The 17,231-nt window shown below is 43.9% G+C and overlaps 1 protein-coding gene across 5 annotated transcripts in view; it reads right to left on the reverse strand.

Moving 5' to 3' along the window:
- Positions 1-17,231, reverse strand: part of LOC115088235 (cGMP-dependent protein kinase 2-like) — a 195,116-nt gene that overhangs the window by 12,644 nt on the left and 165,241 nt on the right. For 4 of the 5 annotated variants that reach the window (XM_029596301.1, XM_029596303.1, XM_029596302.1 and 1 more), the window contains 3 exons: positions 13,808-13,924; positions 5,242-5,304; positions 2,198-2,273 (listed from right to left, as the gene is read on the reverse strand). In XM_029596301.1, the coding sequence (XP_029452161.1) occupies positions 2,198-2,273; positions 5,242-5,304; positions 13,808-13,924 (256 nt within the window). The remainder of the gene's footprint in view (positions 1-2,197; positions 2,274-5,241; positions 5,305-13,807; positions 13,925-17,231) is intronic. The other variant, XM_029596305.1, reaches the window with a different exon arrangement.

Consider the following 17,231-nt stretch of genomic DNA (forward strand, 5'->3'; position numbering starts at 1 on the left):
TCGGAGCGGCCTCGGAGGAAACTTTCCTTCCACCGCCCCCGCACCTTCCCCTCCCTTCCCCTACCTAACCCACCCCCCAGCCCTATCTAAACCCCCCTACCTTTGTTTGACAAGTTACGCCTGCGCCGCCGCAACACGCCCCCCTCAGGAAAGCCCCGGGATTTACGCGCGTCCCGGGGCTTGTGCACGCCGCCGAGCCTATTCAACATAGGCTCGGCGCGCGCAGGGGGAACTTGGGGCAGGTTTTCAAGGGGGGGTTCACGCGTATCTTACGCGCTTACCCCTTTGAAAATCTGCCCCTCTGTTTCTAGCCGGGTCACTGGTCCCCAAGTGGACTATGGCATGAGCATCACAGTTCCTTCTTTCTATTCCTATAATACTAGACGAAGATCCTAATAGACATTTGAACTTTTGTCTCCCTCCAAATGTGTCCCCAGATAACAGAGTCCCTCAGCAGGAGTTTTCTGTTCTTATGGGATCTTTTGGGTTTTTGTATACTATGGGTGGTTTTCTTCACGTCTGTCACCATTTCAAGTTTCTTTTCTGTGGTATCATCTATTTCTAATGTCATAAAAGCAGTTTGTATAGGTATCATTTGTGGGAGGTGTCTCTGTCTCACAGGTCCATCCATCTAGAATATACCAAAAATCATTTTCTTCTTAGTTTCTGCAATATTAAACAGGAACCCTGGGCAACTAAAGTATTTTTTTTTTTTTTTATTGTTCAATAGCATACAACTTGCACTTGAAGAAAAGCCCACTTCAAATTTGAAAAATAATCAACTACAAACAAAATTAGGCTCATGTCCTCAAAAAGGAGGATCAGATAGCTACATTAAACTAAAAAATGCCTAATTATTAATAAAATAAATCAATTACTTTATATCCTGGGAGAAATTAAGAAACAACAATCCAGTAAAGCCACAGCTCCAGTGAACGACTGAAGGAACCTAACCCAGAAGATTTATCACCAAGGAATTTTTCAAGATAAGAAGCATCATAAAATACAAACTTATCCTGCTGAAAACAATGATACATTTCCTATTTCAAGAAAAAGGTAACTTCCAATACGGTCACTTGAGGCTTCAATTGTGAGAACTTCTTCCTCACTGTTTGTGTAATGCATGGTACATCAGGAAAGATAATCACTAATAAAACACAGAATGGTATAGTTCTTTTCTGAAAATACAGTTTTAAAAACAAATCTCTATCAATTCCCAAAGCAAATCAAACAATCAAGGTACCAGCCCCAATAAGTTCTTCTTGAGAAGTTTCCAATAGACCTGAAACATCCAGACTACTTATTCATACAAACGATTCCAAGGCTCCCTTCTTATCATTAAAACACCTTTTAGCAGTGGGTAGAGAATAAACTGTTCTCAAAAGATGAAGATCTGTTTGCTTCCTAGGACTGTTCTCCAGTACATTTCTCTCATAAATCCCTTTCCCAGTCATAGTTCTGTAATTTAGGAGTTTGATTTTTTAGTGATATTTCCTAAAAAATTAGCAGCAGAAATCCAGGGGGGCTGTGACATGCAAATCCCCTACCTGAATCTGTGACTCATCTATTCAATGGTCGGTTAAGCACCTTTACAGTAAGGGGTATTTTGGGTTTCCTGAGCTGGTGGCTCAAGTTACATAGCTGCATTGTTCTCTTTTTTTCTCTGCTGTAGTTCACTTAAATGGTAGCATGCTCAAACCTCTGTATCTTATGAGAGGGATTTCACTTGCGGGGTTGGTTCTTAAGGACTACCAGCCACATGGCTGTGGCCGGTCCTTTAAGGTATTTTCAGGGAGTTTCCTGGATTCCATCACAAGAGTTATATAAGAATTATATAGTTCATAGATGGTAGGGGTGTGCAGTGGTTTGTTGTTTTTTTTTTTGTATGTCATTTTCATTTTGTGTTGCTTTTTCCTTGATTTAGTTTTTAAAATGTATCATTGGGGTTTTTTCATTTTTCCCTAATTTTGTGGTTAGTGTGCACTAATAACAAACTTTAAAAAAAACCCCTAAATTTTGACACTTAGTTTTTCATTTTGTGGGTCCAACAAAATGAAACAAAATTTTCTATTTTGTTTTAAACAAATGAACTTCCCTAATAAATGTTGATCAGTCTGTAGACTGGTATCATCACAGGCCATCTCAAACAATTTTTTTTATCTGCCTAATTATCAGTGTAGTGAGATAATGGTCTTACATGTCTTATTAGCTGCACAGTTGGAGCACTGAGTTGCTGTGCTGCTAACTTCTTCCACTTTAGCTTATTAAACCATCTGGGAAGTAAAAGAGACAGAGAAACATTATACAGAGTGTAAAATTAATAGAGATATCTGAAACAAGTACACTTATCTTTTAATCTCATTGCCATCATGGAGTTCATTAAAATTTGAGTCCATATTTAGCTACATGGAGTCTAAGCAAGTTAGCCAGATAAACATATCTGGCTATCTTGAGTCGTATATTCAGTGGCAAGGATGTACCATTGAATATACCTGATTTTCTCAAAATTAGCCAAATAAGTTTATCTGGCTAACTTTAGGATTGCTTTCAAGAAAACCTAAAGTTATCCAGATAATTTAGTTGAATATCAATGTTATCTGGCTAAGTTATGCAGACAACTTTGTTCTGCCCCAGAACACCTCCAAGTTATCCAGATAAATTTTATCTAGCTGATCACCTACCTAGATAACTCAGAGCCAGTCCTTGCAATGGGAAATAGAGGTGGTGGTTTGTCCAGCTAAGACACAAAGTTAGTCATCCAAATGCTTTGAATATGAACCTCTTAATTTTTAGAAGACAGAAAGTTTCACATATTCAAACAGACAAGTATTTGCAATGCTTTTGGAAAGGCCGCTCTTTAAAAACAAACAAACATTAGATGTTCATTACCTCTACTGTCTTATATTTTATAGTTTGTAATAACTGAAGTCCATATTGTACTGGACATTTGGTGGCTCTGGTTCCTTCAGCAGGAGTCTCTCCAGGTAAGGGTAGAGGTGCACTGACTGCAGGCCAGCTCAGAACTCCTGTGATCAGAGTCTCCCCGAAATGCTATAAGTTAGGCCTGTGCAGCTGTTAAAACTCAATAGCTCCTCAGATTCTTACCTGCCATCAAACAAAAATGCTAATATACTAATGAGCACAAAATTGCACAAAAGCTGCTTTGCATGCTAAAAAAGCTAATAATGTGCACATATTATTTGCCCTTTTAGCACACTGATGGCCAGATTTAAAATCTGCCGCGCACGTAAAAATCGCCATTTATGTGTGTGGCCGGGCCCTGCGCACGCTGCGTGCATTTTAAAAAGGGCCCGGCCACGTGAATAAGTGGTGGGCCCTGACAAATGGGCAGGCTGGGGGGCCGGCCGGGACAGCGCTATTCTTCGTTGTCCTGGCTGCCGGCACGCGCAAGTTTTTCAGGTTGGGCCCTGAAGTAACTTGAAGAAAAAAAGGTAAAAAAAAAAAAAAAAGTAATTTAGAGGACGGGGAGGAAAGGGGAAGGGGAAGGGAAGTTAGGGTAGGAGGTAGGAAAGTTCCCTCCCAGTCCGTCCCTAAATTGTAATGGATTGGGAGGGAACTGGGGGAACCCTGATCGCGTCGCTGTGCGATTTTGCAAAGGTTTATCCCCCCACCCCTTGCGAGTGCCGTGCGTGCAGCCCCCATATTTTAAAACATACGCGTGCCGGCGCACATCCATGTGCGCGTGCCGAGTAGTGCGCGCACATGGACGCGCACGTGCACCTTTTAAAATCTACCCCCAAATGTGTAACTTTGCAAATAGTTATTTCTCGTGTGTAGTGTTACACTCACCATATTTTATTTAAATTCATAGCTAATGTGTAACTGCAATTTAAGATTCTGCAAGCAACTCATTAACTATAAACACACAGCTAAACTATATGCAAAATGCACCTTGAATATGGTGTACAATTCTGGTCGCCGCATCTCAAAAAAGATATAGTTGCGATGGAGAAGGTACAGAGAAGGGCAACCAAAATGATAAAGGGGCTGGAACAGCTCCCCCATGAGGAAAGGCTGAAGAGGTTAGGGCTGTTCAGTTTGGAAAAGAGAAGGCGAAGGGGGGATATGATAGAGGTCTTTAAGATCATGAGAGGTCTTGAACGAGTAGATGTGACTCGGTTATTTACACTTTCGAATAATAGAAGGACTAGGGGGCATTCCATGAAGTTAGCAAGTAACACATTTAAGACTAATAGGAGAAAAAATTTTTTCACTCAACGCACAATAAAGCTCTGGAATTTGTTGCCAGAGGATGTGGTTAGTGCAGTTAGTGTAGCTGAGTTCAAAAAAGGTTTGGATAAGTTCTTGGAGGAGAAGTCCATTAACGGCTATTAATCAAGTTTAACTTCTGCGACAGAGGTAGGGGGGGTTTGGTAGGGGAAGGGAGGGGAAGGGAGGGGAAGGTGGGGGGAGGCGGAAGGAAAGTTCCCTCCCAGGCCGCTCCGATTTCAGAGCGGCCTCGGAGGGGACAGGCAGCGCACGCAGGGCTCGGTGCGCGCAAGTTGCACAAATGTGCACCCCCTTGCGCACGCCGAGCCCGGATTTTATAAGATACGCGCGGCTACACGCGTATCTTATAAAATCCAGCGAACAAAAGTATGCGCGCGCTGTTTCTTAAAATGTACCCCTTAGTCTGACCCAGCATGGCAATTTCTTATGTTCTTAAAAGCAGCCTCACAAGGCTATTTTCACAGAAAAACTAACTACACCTCAGTTTAGTTAAAGATTTTACAAGCAGTTTAGTAGATGAAGTACACATGCTATTTTGCTATCGAGCTTATTTCCATAGAGGTCCCGGGAGTAAAACAACATGCACTAAATCAGAAAATGTACATAAAATTCAGAGCACTTTAGTACATCAGCCTCCTTGATATTCAGCACCAGGTGAGAGCTTTTGCTTTATTTTTATTACAACTTAAATATGATCCAAAAATAATTTATTGAAAATAAATGTGAATATTTAGTACTATTTTCCAAAAGTCTGCATCTCCTATTATATTTTCCAAAGAAAGTTCAAGTGATTGCCCTCATGCAGGAAAAAAGTAACTTCACATAACACATGAAATCTGTGTCCTTTAAGTAAATGCTCTTTGAAATTTATTTTTACAAAAATGCTGTATTTTACTCAGATCTGTCCAAAAAAAAGGAATTATTGTATTAGCAGGTCCCTTTGAGCCCTGGGTTCATGATGTTAAGTTTCCTTCTTTGTGATCTCTTTACCTGTGCTTCTTGATGCCCCGGACTCCATTTCTGGTGTTTCCCAGTCTTTGACCTGGTCGATTCCTGGAAATACATTAAGAGAGGAAACTTGCTAAATCACTGATGCTCTTTTCTTGCCGGGGAAATGAAAGACCACACTCCCTTCCTGATGGGCTAATGCTGCTACAGCTGCTGCTTTTACAAGTCTGGGAAAAAGACGCAGTTCAAGCACAATTATCACTTCCATCCCACCGCTTACCTTTGGCCTGGTTGTCACGATTCCCTGATTTGCCTTACACAACTGGGTCCTAAGACATTGCTGTTGGGTAAGAACAGTACTGCTCTCTTTAACCGCTTCAGTACTGCATTAGGAGGAGATCTCGGAGAGGCCTCGACTTATGCAGCCTACTGAGTGAGATTTTCCTGGAAGACCATAGAATTTTTCTCTCTTTTTTTTTTTTTTTTTACAGACTATTGCTATAAATGAAGACTGCAATTGCTTACCACAGAGTCTGAAGTTTTTGGAAACAGCATCTGTCTTAGAAATCCAGTCCTTTTTAAACAATTAAAAAACCAACAGCGCATTTGTAATGAGGTATTGTGATGGTGGGAAGCTAATTCCTAATGTTACTGCACACAGGAATTTCCTGCAGTGACATCACTGCAGTGCCATAGCTAGCAAAGCAGAGACAAAGACAAGATGGAGGCGGTCCAGAGAAGGGCGACCAAAAAGGTGGATGGTCTTCATCAAACGACTTATGAGGAGAGATTGAAGAATCTAAATATGTACACCCTGGAGGAAAGGAGGAGCAGATGTGATATGAACCAGACTTTCAGATACTTGAAAGGTTTTAATGATGCAAAGACGACAAACCTTTTCCATCAGAAAAATATCAGCAGAACCAGGGGTCACGATTTGAAGCTCCAGGGAGGAAGACTCAGAACCAATGTCAGGAAGTATTTCTTCACGAAGAGGGTGGTGGATGCCTGGAATGCCCTTCTGGAGGAAGTGGTGAAGACCAGAACTGTGAAGGACTTCAAAGGGGCATGGGATAAACACTGTGGATCCATAAAGTCTAGAGGATGTGACTGGCTCGCGGGAATGACGGCTACTACCTGGAGATAATACCCTTATTCAATAAACATACACATGGTTAATGCGACTCCAACATTGTTCTAAGACTCCAACATTGCTCTAAGCTTCAACGGCAAGAGGAAATGTGGAAAAAAGGATTCGCATTCACAGAAAAGTGGGGAGTAGCTTGCTTGTTACGGCGGTTACTACCCCAAACCAAATAAGCCTGATACTTCACTTTCAATGCATATCCAACATAGCTCTCTGTTTCAAAGGCAGGGGAGAAAGTTTGATACTTCACTTTCAATGCATATCCAGGATAACTCTCTGCTTCAACGGCAGGGGGGGATGAAGAAAAGTGGATCTATATACAGACAACAACCAACAAGGACTGTATTACATAGTCTGGGTAAACAAATAAGCATGGGTGTAGATTGCTTATTGTGGTGGTTACTACCCCTAACTAATTAAGCTAAATATTTCACTTAGATGCAGTTCCATCATTGCTCTCTGCATTAATGGTAGGGATGGAAGGGAAATAGAACCAAAAGGTTACTAAGAGCCAAGAATAACAGATAAGTATGAGAAAAAAAAGTGTGAAACTTGCTGGGCAGACTGGATGGGCCGTTTGGTCTTCTTCTGCAGTCATTTCTATGTTTCTATGATATCAGAAGATGCTCATGCTATTGTACTACTGTCAGAATCTAATATACATGTTAAAATAAAAGGGTTAAAAAGGACTGATTTTTAATATAGATGTTTCCAAAATCATGCACTCTTCTGCTTATTGATTACAGTGTCTGGACAACATAGACACTAATCCATTGCTTACTTGATTGTCTATGATTACAAACTATCACTTGTACCTGAACTGCACCGGGAAAGCTGATGCTCCTCCCAGTTCACTGAATTTAGCAAGCTGAGGAATCTCCTGTGCCGTCACCACCGATCACCCAGATGTCATGCTATCTGATGGCTTTCATTCATTTACACTCATACTCCAGGTAGATGTGGGTGAGAGTGCCCTCTTTATTTAGTCCTCTTCCAATTCATATTTAAAGCTTAGGACCGTGAGTAACAGAATGCATTTGAAGAGGACCAAGTTGCAGGCCAGGTACATTAAAACTTTAAATATGTTCTGCCTCTCTCACTATGTCTTTTCAAAAAATTAGTAAACAGCTGTCTGTGCTTTGCCAAATACTACTTAACTAATGTAGCGGATCCCCCATTTTGATGCTTTATCCTCGACTAGTGGTGCTACGGGTCTGCGTTCAGGTCCAGACGGGGAGGAAGATTTCTCTTCTGGGGCCCCTGGCACTGTTTCAGTGACAACTTCACACTCTATCTCAAATAGTCCCAAGAGGTGCCAGATAGTGAAAAATAAGAGCAAGGAATCCAAAATTAACACCAGAGAAAGAAACCAGGAGTCTATGTCCTTGGAGAAGTTCACAATGTCATTGAGATATAAGACTACAAAATTGTACAGGAGATCTCGAAAGATTTCATTCATAAGGCGTTGAAAGATGGCTGGAGCATTACATAGCCCAAAAGGCATTACCACGTATTCATAGTGGCTGTCTCTGGTATTAAACGCTGTCTTCCAAATGTCGTCAGGTTGAATGCGTACCAAGTTGTACACACCTCTCAGGTCCAATTTGGAAAAGATTTGTGCCCCTTCAAGGCGATCGAACAGTTCACTAATGAGGGGTAGCGGGTATCGATCCTTACGAGTTATCACGTTGAGACCCCTGTAATCAATACAGAGACATAGCCCACCGTCCTTTTTCTTCACAAAGAAGAACCCCGCTCCTGCGGGGAAATCAGATGGACAGATAAAGCCTTTATCTACATTCTCTTTAATATATTCCGACATAGCCTGAGACTCAGGCTAGGACAACGGATAGCTTCTGCCTTTGGGAGGCGTGGTGCCCGTCAGATGTTCAATAGGATGGTTGAACTTGCGTAGTGGAGGTAAGGTATCCGCTTTCTGCTTAGAGGTAAACTGGAAGAGTAACTGATTTCAAGACTGGTATCACGGGGGATACCGGGTGCAGACAAGTCTTTTGGCATCTTGGGCCCCACTGTACCAACTGCAGGGACTGCCAATCGAACTGGGTTCGTGGACCTGGAGCCAGGGTAGCCCCAGAATTACCGGATGAGTTGAGCGTTTGAGGATGTATAAAAATATCTCTTCCTCATGAAGAGTACCCACAGTGAGATGGATAGCCACTATCTGGTGAGTGATTAGACCTAGAAGGTGTTCCTCATGGATGGAGGCAATACAGAGACTCACCTCTAGGGGTTGGAGAGGTATTTTCAAGGTATTTTCAAGAGTTTGACGATGTCGTTCGTAATGAAGCTACCGCTCGCTCCAGTATCGATGAGAGCAGTGGTCGCAAAGGTGTGGGTCTTAATGCCCAGGGATACAGGTAGCAAGAGTTGAGGGCCAGAAACAGTTGCGCCAAAGCTCGGGACCCCCACTGGGCTCAGGCGTTGCAGTTTCTCGGTCGGATGGGGCAGAACTGCAGAAAATGTCCAGAAGTGCCACAGTAAAGGCAGAGTCCCTCCTTTCGCTGACGGAGATTCTCGGTTGGAGACAATCACCCATGATTCACCTCCATAGGTTCTACCATGGAAGAAGGTGGTGGTGCAGGAATCTTCGCTGGAGTACAGGGTGCACGTGTGGGGCGTACTCGAGGAGGGTGTGGAGCCTTTACTTCTAGGTGTCTTTGCCGGAGGCGATGATCAATCCTCCCGGCAAGTGAGATCAAGTCTTCTAGAGATGTGGGAGTCTCACGGACAGAAAGCTCATCTTTTAGAGCACAGGAGAGTCCATCTAGGAAGATGGCTTGCAGACAATCTTCTTGCCACCCAAGTTCTGTGGCCAAGGTCTGAAACGCCACTGTATATTCGGAGAGGGTCCTTGACCCTTGACGGAGGTGGAGTAAGCTATGACTAGCGATAGCCATTTATTTATTTAAAAACATTTCTATACCGTCTTTCGCAAACAGGAGTTGACCAAAACGGTTTACAAATTACAAAAATAAAAATAGAAGATAACTACGAATTAAATTAAAATAAAAATTTGAAATATAAAATGTAGAAAATCATAAAAAATAAACAGAAAGATAGAAAAGTTAAGAAAAAATGCAATTTATAATTTTTAAACCCTAATTCTAACTATATTTCCTCAAATTCTTTAAGTTAACTATGTTGAATTTTACACAAAGGTATAGTCAGAAATAACTTAAGATTAGCGTAGAAACAAGGTTCCCAGAGTTTACGATAGCATAATTGGCAGTGAATTGATAAGTATGTGAGATCTACGATTGTTGCATGTTCATTTCTTCTTGTCCTGCAAAAGCTTCTTTAAATAAATATGTTTTTACTGATTTTTAGAATTCTTTGTGACTGGTGATCTGTCTCAGAGCATTTGGAAGCAAATTCCAGAGTAAACGACCCGCTATAGAAAAAGCTCTTTCTCTGGTTATGTTTAATCTTGCAAGCCTGATTGTGGGAACATCAAGTAGATTCTTGCTAGCAGATCTGAGGCTTCTGGTTGGTTTATAGAGCCGCAATGTGGTACATAACCAGGTCGAGTCAGGATCATATATCAGCGAGTGAATTAGTGATAATACTTTGTACTTGACTCGGAATTTAATTGGGAGCCAATGTAATTTGAATAGAATAGGTGTGATATGTTGTCTCATTGGCGATCCTGTCAGTAAACGAGCTGCAGCATTTTGAATCTGCTGCAGAGGTTTCAAAGTGGAGTCAGATAAGCCTAAGTAAAGACTGTTACAATAATCTAAACCAGAGAAAATGAGAGATTGAAGCACTGTTTGAAAGTCGGATTTGAATAAAAGAGGTTTTAATCTTTTTAAAGTATGAAGTTTGAAAAATGAGTTTTTTACTAAATTTGAAACATGGTGCGTTAGAGATAAATTAGTATCCAATTATATTCCTAGGTAACAAGCTATTCTTTTGATTTCTATTACATCATTTCTAATATAATCGATGACAATGGACAGTTTGCAGGATTTTCTATCACGCTTAACAGTAGAATCTCTGTTTTTTTGGTATTAAGTTTGAGTCTGCTATGAATTAGCCATATCTCAATTGTCTTAATGTAAATTTTAATGTTAAGTCATTTCAAAGTTCTATGTAAACCGAAGTGATTAGTAACATTGTTACCAGAACCTCGGTATATAAAAATATTAAATAAATAGATAAATAAATAAATTTTACATAGGGAGATGGTATCAGCCCATGAAGATTTATACGGGACAAAGATATGTATGTCATCCGCATAGATCATAGAAGACCCTTGTGGGACTCCAGTAACTTGGGTATAGATTTGTGAAGACTTGCCTTTGAGATTTACTTGATAACAGCGATTAGTGAGATAGCTGCTAAACCAGCTTAATACTGTATTTTTGTAAACCGATAGTTTGAAGTCTGGGTCTCCGAAGGTCTGCTTGAAGAGAGCAATGAAGTCAGATAACTTGGAGAGAATGGGATCAGAACGTTCCCGTAAGGGAGAGGCCCGTGCCAGAGCCTTCCCTTCCAAATGGGACAGAATGAAGGTGACTTTAGTGATCTCCTTCAAATAAAACGAGGATTGTAGCACTGATTAAGGAAGCCACGACAGGAGCGTGGATCCCCATTATACCTGGGGGGTGCAGGAAGTGCCAGAGTTGCTTTGGGAAGCACAGTGGCCGAGAGGCCCACCGGGTTGGCCATTGCTGTATCTTGTAATTGAGAGTGCAGTTCTTCAACCGAAGAGGCCAGCATCTCTAAAGCTTGATGATGTTGTTTCACTGTGGCGGCCAGTCCTGGTAGGGCCCTGGAGGTGGGAGACTCTGCCGAGTCCATGGCCTTGGCAACCTGTTGGGCTCGGGGGTGGACCCTTGTTCTGGGACAGTGATGAAAGGCCTCCTGAAAGGGAACTGGAGGTAACTGGAGGAGACAGAAGCAGTGAAGAGTTTCACCACTGGAAGCCCGAGGTCCCCCTGGGAGGAGCCCGTACGGACCCGGGCCGCTTGGACTTAGGTGGGCTTCGCAGGGTCTCCTAAGAGAGTCACAGTACGGCGTGCCCATGGACACAAGGGGAGCGTGATCGGGTTCAAAGGAAGAGGCTAGTTGGAACAAGGAGAACCAGAACAGAGTTGGTGATGACAAGGCGAGGAACAGAGCTAGAATCTGGAGACGAAGTCAGGCAGGCAAAGGTCAAGATCCAGAGGTCAGTCTGAGGAGTGGTCAGCAAAGCAGGGGTCAGGTACTGGAGGTCAGACGAGGTTGGAGGCAGGCAGAGGTCTTGAGGCAGGCAGGTCAGGAGCAAGCTGAGGTCGGTACCAGTAAGACAGTCAGAGGGTACTACCTGGGTAGACAGACAGACGAACACAGGAACAAGCAGGACGCAGGAACTAGGATACAGGAACAGGTCAGGAACAGAACTAGAACAGAAGGATCCTGGAATGAGACTAGGAACAGGCAGGAATAAGAACAAACGCAGAGGCAATCTTAGAGCAAACCAACCCTATTGCCAAGGCAAGGAAGCAATGACAGGAACTTCCTTATATAGAGGGATCAATCAGGGCATGCCACAGAACTAGGACCCGGCCTTAGCCCTACATGAGTCTGGACAGTCCGCTCGCGCGCACACAGGAGCGTGGCTAACATGGATGCGGACGCTGAGCCTCGGCATAAGGCCTGGTGCACAGTAGAAGGCCCGACGACCACCGCTGCGGGACGCCGGGGCCTGGGCAACAACCGCGAGGGAGGTCGTCCGGGGACCCGCTGTGGAACTATGGAGGTAAGCAGGCCTGTGCGCGGGACGGCCGCAGGTGGGGCGCATAACACTTATTGAAAGTATTATAAGTATGCAAACCATTTGTTAATATAAGTATAATTTTTGGATTCCAATAAGTATTTCTTTTGAATTCTAACAAAAATGTATTGTTAAAATGTAATAAAATATTAAAAAAAAAAAAAAGAAATTATTAAAAAGCAAAGTAAAGAGGAGGGGGTCCACTTCTGAGTGATAAAAAAATTAATTTCCCCTTGCTCTGGTCTTTTCTCTCTTTTTCTCAAATGCTGCAGTATGGGGGAAGGGGGGTGATGTGGGTGGGAGTAAGCAGTGAAGGGTTGTAAAATCTCTACTGAGACAAAGGTTTTTTATTTATTTTTATTTATTTATTTTCTCTTGCTTTCTCAAACAGCACTGTGTTTGATTAAAAAAAACAAAACACTGATTCAAAAAGGTATGCTTTGTGGCAAAAAAGAAAACAGGAGGATTTTCTATTTTTAGTTTAATGACAAAAAATTGAAAGATTTTAATGACTGCTACTGACTACCTCTTCAATCCCCCGCAGCTGCTTTCTGAGCATGCTCATTCCTTCCAACATGGCTGCCCTCCAAGCTCTCTTCTTGTAAACAAAAGATCTAAGCATACGCAGGGATGATGTCATGGCTTGTGATGTCATTCCAAGATGGCTGCCTGATGCATGGTTCACTATGGCGCGATTAAAATACGCTTTGTTTTGGTTTTAATGTGCATGCACTGCCATGATGTCATTTCTGGCCCCTCCACAGCAGCCACTATCTTGGATGTGCGTCATTTCCTGTTCCCAGGCACTCGTCTCCATCTTGAAAAATGTATTGCCAGATCCAGTCTGCATCCTCCACAAGGGCCAGACATGGGGCACAACCGGAAGTTCCGATATGAAAAAGGGACAAAAAGGGGTGGAGAGTAGGCTAGGCTATGATGGATGTCAACAAAGGGGCAGGCTAGGGTGAGAAAAGGGGTGGGCCTTGACCCAGAAGTGGGCATGACCACCTGTCAAAAGTTTTGACAAGATGTGTACCCCTCTTAACTACTTGCCAGGGATAGTTGTATACTAGCACTGCTCTTGAAGGCTGCATGTTCATTTTTTTAAGTGCAGTAACTTTAACATATGTTGGGATCTTATATTTTGATTAAAGGTGCTATATACTTCATAAGATGTCAATAAACAAATTAGAGATTATCCAGTACCTTTGAGTAATCAGAGGACTTGACTTCAACTCCCACCCAGTAAAGTGCCATAATTAAAGCATTACTATACCTCCCATCAGCCCCCTCCAGGTATCACCCATGATCTGGTATAGAAGCCTCCAGTTACTACTTGATGCTCTATGAATTTAAATCAGAAACTTTCTTTGTTACCTTGTACTTGGAGAATTATATCCTCACCCTCTAATTACTGTCCCAGTTCTCTGTAGATTAAACTGACATATTCTTGTTCTAGCCTGCTGCTAGGCTGCTGTACCATGTGAGGACTGAAGCCAGCTTTCCCGGTGGTTATGAGGCCTATGTTTAAAATGTGTAAGCTGCTGGATGTTTTGCAGCTAAGCCTGGCTAAAATGAAATTTTGGGGATACTTTTTTCATGCATCACATCTCAAGCTTTTCCACAGATAGCAAACGTCATTGCATAGGTGTGACCATGCAAGAGGTTCTGAGGTGGCCTACCGGCACAGTTTAGAGATGATAGAACATGCAGCCTCACTGATGTATGTGGGAAAGTAGATCTCTCCATCTAGGATCTTACTGTAAATCTTCCGGTGGTCGGAGCTGAAGAAAGGAGGTCTGGAGAAATAAAGAAAAAGGAAAAATTATTCATCTGTCCCAAACATGTGGCCCCAGACACTGTACCCATATGGACATTCACCTGTTAATGCCCCCTCTTTCCATTGCACCTGCATGGAGCTACAAAAAGTCAAACTTCCTCCTAATCATTTTCAAGGACGATATGCAATAACAAATCATGCCACCAGCAGCTGAAAATCGAAGGAAGCCTGACAAGCCACTGGCAAACTGATCCCACCTGCAGCTGAAGAATGAAAAATGCCTTGGGGCCGCTGCAACCCCATCCCAACCCACTGGCAACATAAGAGAGGAGGAGGACATTGAATCCCACTCCCTGCAGACTCCAGGAAATAAAGAGGAAGAGGCCCGGTTGAGAGTGAGAGCCTGTGTGAATGAAAGAGGAGTGATGGTGTGTCTGTGAGAGCAAGTGTATATGAGAGAGACAGCATAAGTGTCTGTCAGAGCGTGTGTGTTTGTGAGACAGAGCATGTGTATGACTGTGAGAGCATGTATGTATCAGTCAGCATATGTGTCTGTGAGAGCTTGTGTGTATGAGAGACAGGAGAAAGACTCTGTGCCCCTCCTAATCCACAGCAATCTCAGGCGAGTGGAAATCAAAAGTACCCAGATATCTAGAAAGGGGAACTTTTTAATCCTTATTAGTTTTGTGACTATTATTTGATGTGTCTGATGTTTTGAAATATGTTATTGGTGTTGGGAAATTAAAAAATGATTTACGAGTTTATAATTATTGGATGTTCTATATGTTAGTTGTTTTGAAATATTCTTTTCATTAATATGGTTTTACTATTATTGATTTTTATATTTCTTGATTATATTGATTGATTATTTATGAGGAATGTGATGTTTTTGGTTTTCCATTGTGGCACTGAGGTTTCCAGTTCAGTTTTTGTCTGTGTGTTTGTCTTTATACTTTATAGATTCTTTATTTTGTATTTGACAAGGGTCTGTCTGTGTTTTGCATGTGTGACTTAGGTGTTGTTGCCCTGGAGGTGGACCCTTGGCCTGGTGCAGGATTGGTATAGCCCTCTGGTCAGACCCAGAGAGCGCCTGCCACCAGGAGGTGGAGCACAAGAAGAGACAGAGGCTAGCTGGAGCTTCGCCAATAAGGAAGCTGGGGTTTCCCCAGGTCGAGCCCTTGGGTACCTGGGCAGCCTGGTCTTAGGTGGGCCTCGCAGGGTCTCCTAGAGAGGAAGCGCAGGAGAGTGCCCACCACAAACAAGGGTGTAGTCGATGTCCAAGCAAGGATGTCCAGAGGTTGCAGGAGGCCAGATAGCGAGTGGATAGCGAGGCCAGAATAGAGTGTCTGAGTGGATAGCGAGGATCAAGGCCAGAGTATCAGTCCAGAATGGTCAGCCCAAACAGGGGTCAGTACCTGTGGCAGTCCAGAAGTAGTCAGGTCAGGCAAAGGTCAAGTTCCAGGCAGCAGTCAGATGTGGTCATTGGACAGGCAGAGGTTGGTTCCAGGCAGTGGTCAGACGTGGTCAGTGAACAGGCAGAAGTCAGATCCAGGCAGCAGTCAGACAAGGTCAGGAGCAAGCAAAGGCCAGTACCGTTAGATCAGTCCGAAGGGTACTACCAGGAATGGAGAGACGAAGGAACGGAAGATGCTGGAACAGGAGATGCTGGAACAGGAAACTGAAACAGGAAAACTAGAGACATCGGCGTTGTACGACCTGAACGAGGTGCTCGCCGGACCTGAGCACCTGCTACCGTGGAAACAGCCGCCAGATGGAACGGTGGTCCCAAGGTGCAGTTGACCGGGAGTGGGTCCCGATGGGCAACTGGACAGGGAGCCATGGAACGGTCCGATTGTCAAGGCAAGGAGCTAATGGCTGAGCCCTGCTATTTATACAGGGCTCAGGTGACGTCAGAATCGTGCGCCACCCATGAGTTTCCCGCGCTTGGCCATTTAAAGACAGGAGAGCTCTGAGGCACATGTGCTAGGGGGCGAGGCCAACACCGAGAAGGATGCCGAGCCCCAGCACGAAGAGCGCTGTGAGATGGAAAGCCCCGATGGGCCTAGGGACACTCATGGACATCGCAGACAAGCAGTTCTGGGGTTGAGAGAGGAGCTGGTAGACAGGCACACCAGGTGAGCAGGCTAGGTCATGGCACCAGCAAGGGCGGAAAGTACAACAGTACCCTCCCTTCTAGGCCTCCTCCTTACCTGCCTGGGCTTCTCAGGATGGGTCTGGTGGAACTCAGTGAGGAGGTCCTTGTCGTAGATGTGGTGGGAGGGCTCCCAGGAGTTCTCCTCCGGCCCGAAGCCCTCCCACGACAGGAGGTATTCCCAATGTCCTCTATGTCGCCGGACATCCAGGACCTCTTACTTGGAGCATGTCCTCGGGTACAGCAAAAAGTAGTGTAGGTTCAGGAGGCCTTTGAGAGGGCCAGGACAAGATGAATGGCTTTAATAGGGACACATGGAATGTGTTGTGGATGCCCATGGAGGCGGGAAGTTGCAGTTGGTAGGTAACTGCCCCTATGTATCGAGTGATCGGAAATGGTCCGATGAATCTGGGAGCCAGACGTTGTGAAGGAAGATGTAGTCTGATGTGTTTACTGCTCAGCCAGACTTTCTGGTCGGGCTGGAACAGGGGGGCGGAGTGACATTGAACATCCGTGAAGCATTTGCCTCTCTTGGCAGCCTGACCCAGTCTCATCTTGACCTGATTCCAAAGATGGCGAATCGTCTGTGCCGTAGACTGGGCTGCAGGCGAGGGCACGGAAAGTAGCACTGGTAGAGGCAGATGTGGCTGGTGACTGAATACCACTGAGAACGGTGAGTTGTCAGTGGTATTCAGTCACCACCAAGGGAGCAGTTTGTCCTCTCGGCTTGGCCATTCGCTTGAGGGTGGTAGGCCGATGTCAGATTCAGGGTAATGTCAAATTTTTGACAAAGTGACTTCCAGTACTTGGCAGCGAATTGCGGCCCACGATCAGAAACGATCTCTTTGGGTAACCCATGTAAGCGGAATACATTGTTTAGGAAGAGTTTCACCAGTTCAGGAGCCGAGGGGAGGCTCTGTAGAGGGACAAAATGAGCTATCTTTGAAAAGTGGTCAATAATAACCCAAATAACAGTGGGTTTTTTTGATGGAGGCAGGTCAATGATGAAGTCAGTAGAGATGCTTGACCAGGGTTCGGTGGGAGCTGGAAGAGGTTGGAGGAGTCCCCATGGATGACCAGTTGGGAGTTTTTGCTGTGCACAGATGGGACAGGAGTCCACATAATTACAGGAATCTTTAACCATGCTATGCCACCAATAATGTCTTCTTAACAT

This window comes from Rhinatrema bivittatum, chromosome 3 (genome assembly GCF_901001135.1).
Source record: "Rhinatrema bivittatum chromosome 3, aRhiBiv1.1, whole genome shotgun sequence".
Lineage (NCBI taxonomy): Eukaryota > Metazoa > Chordata > Amphibia > Gymnophiona > Rhinatrematidae > Rhinatrema > Rhinatrema bivittatum.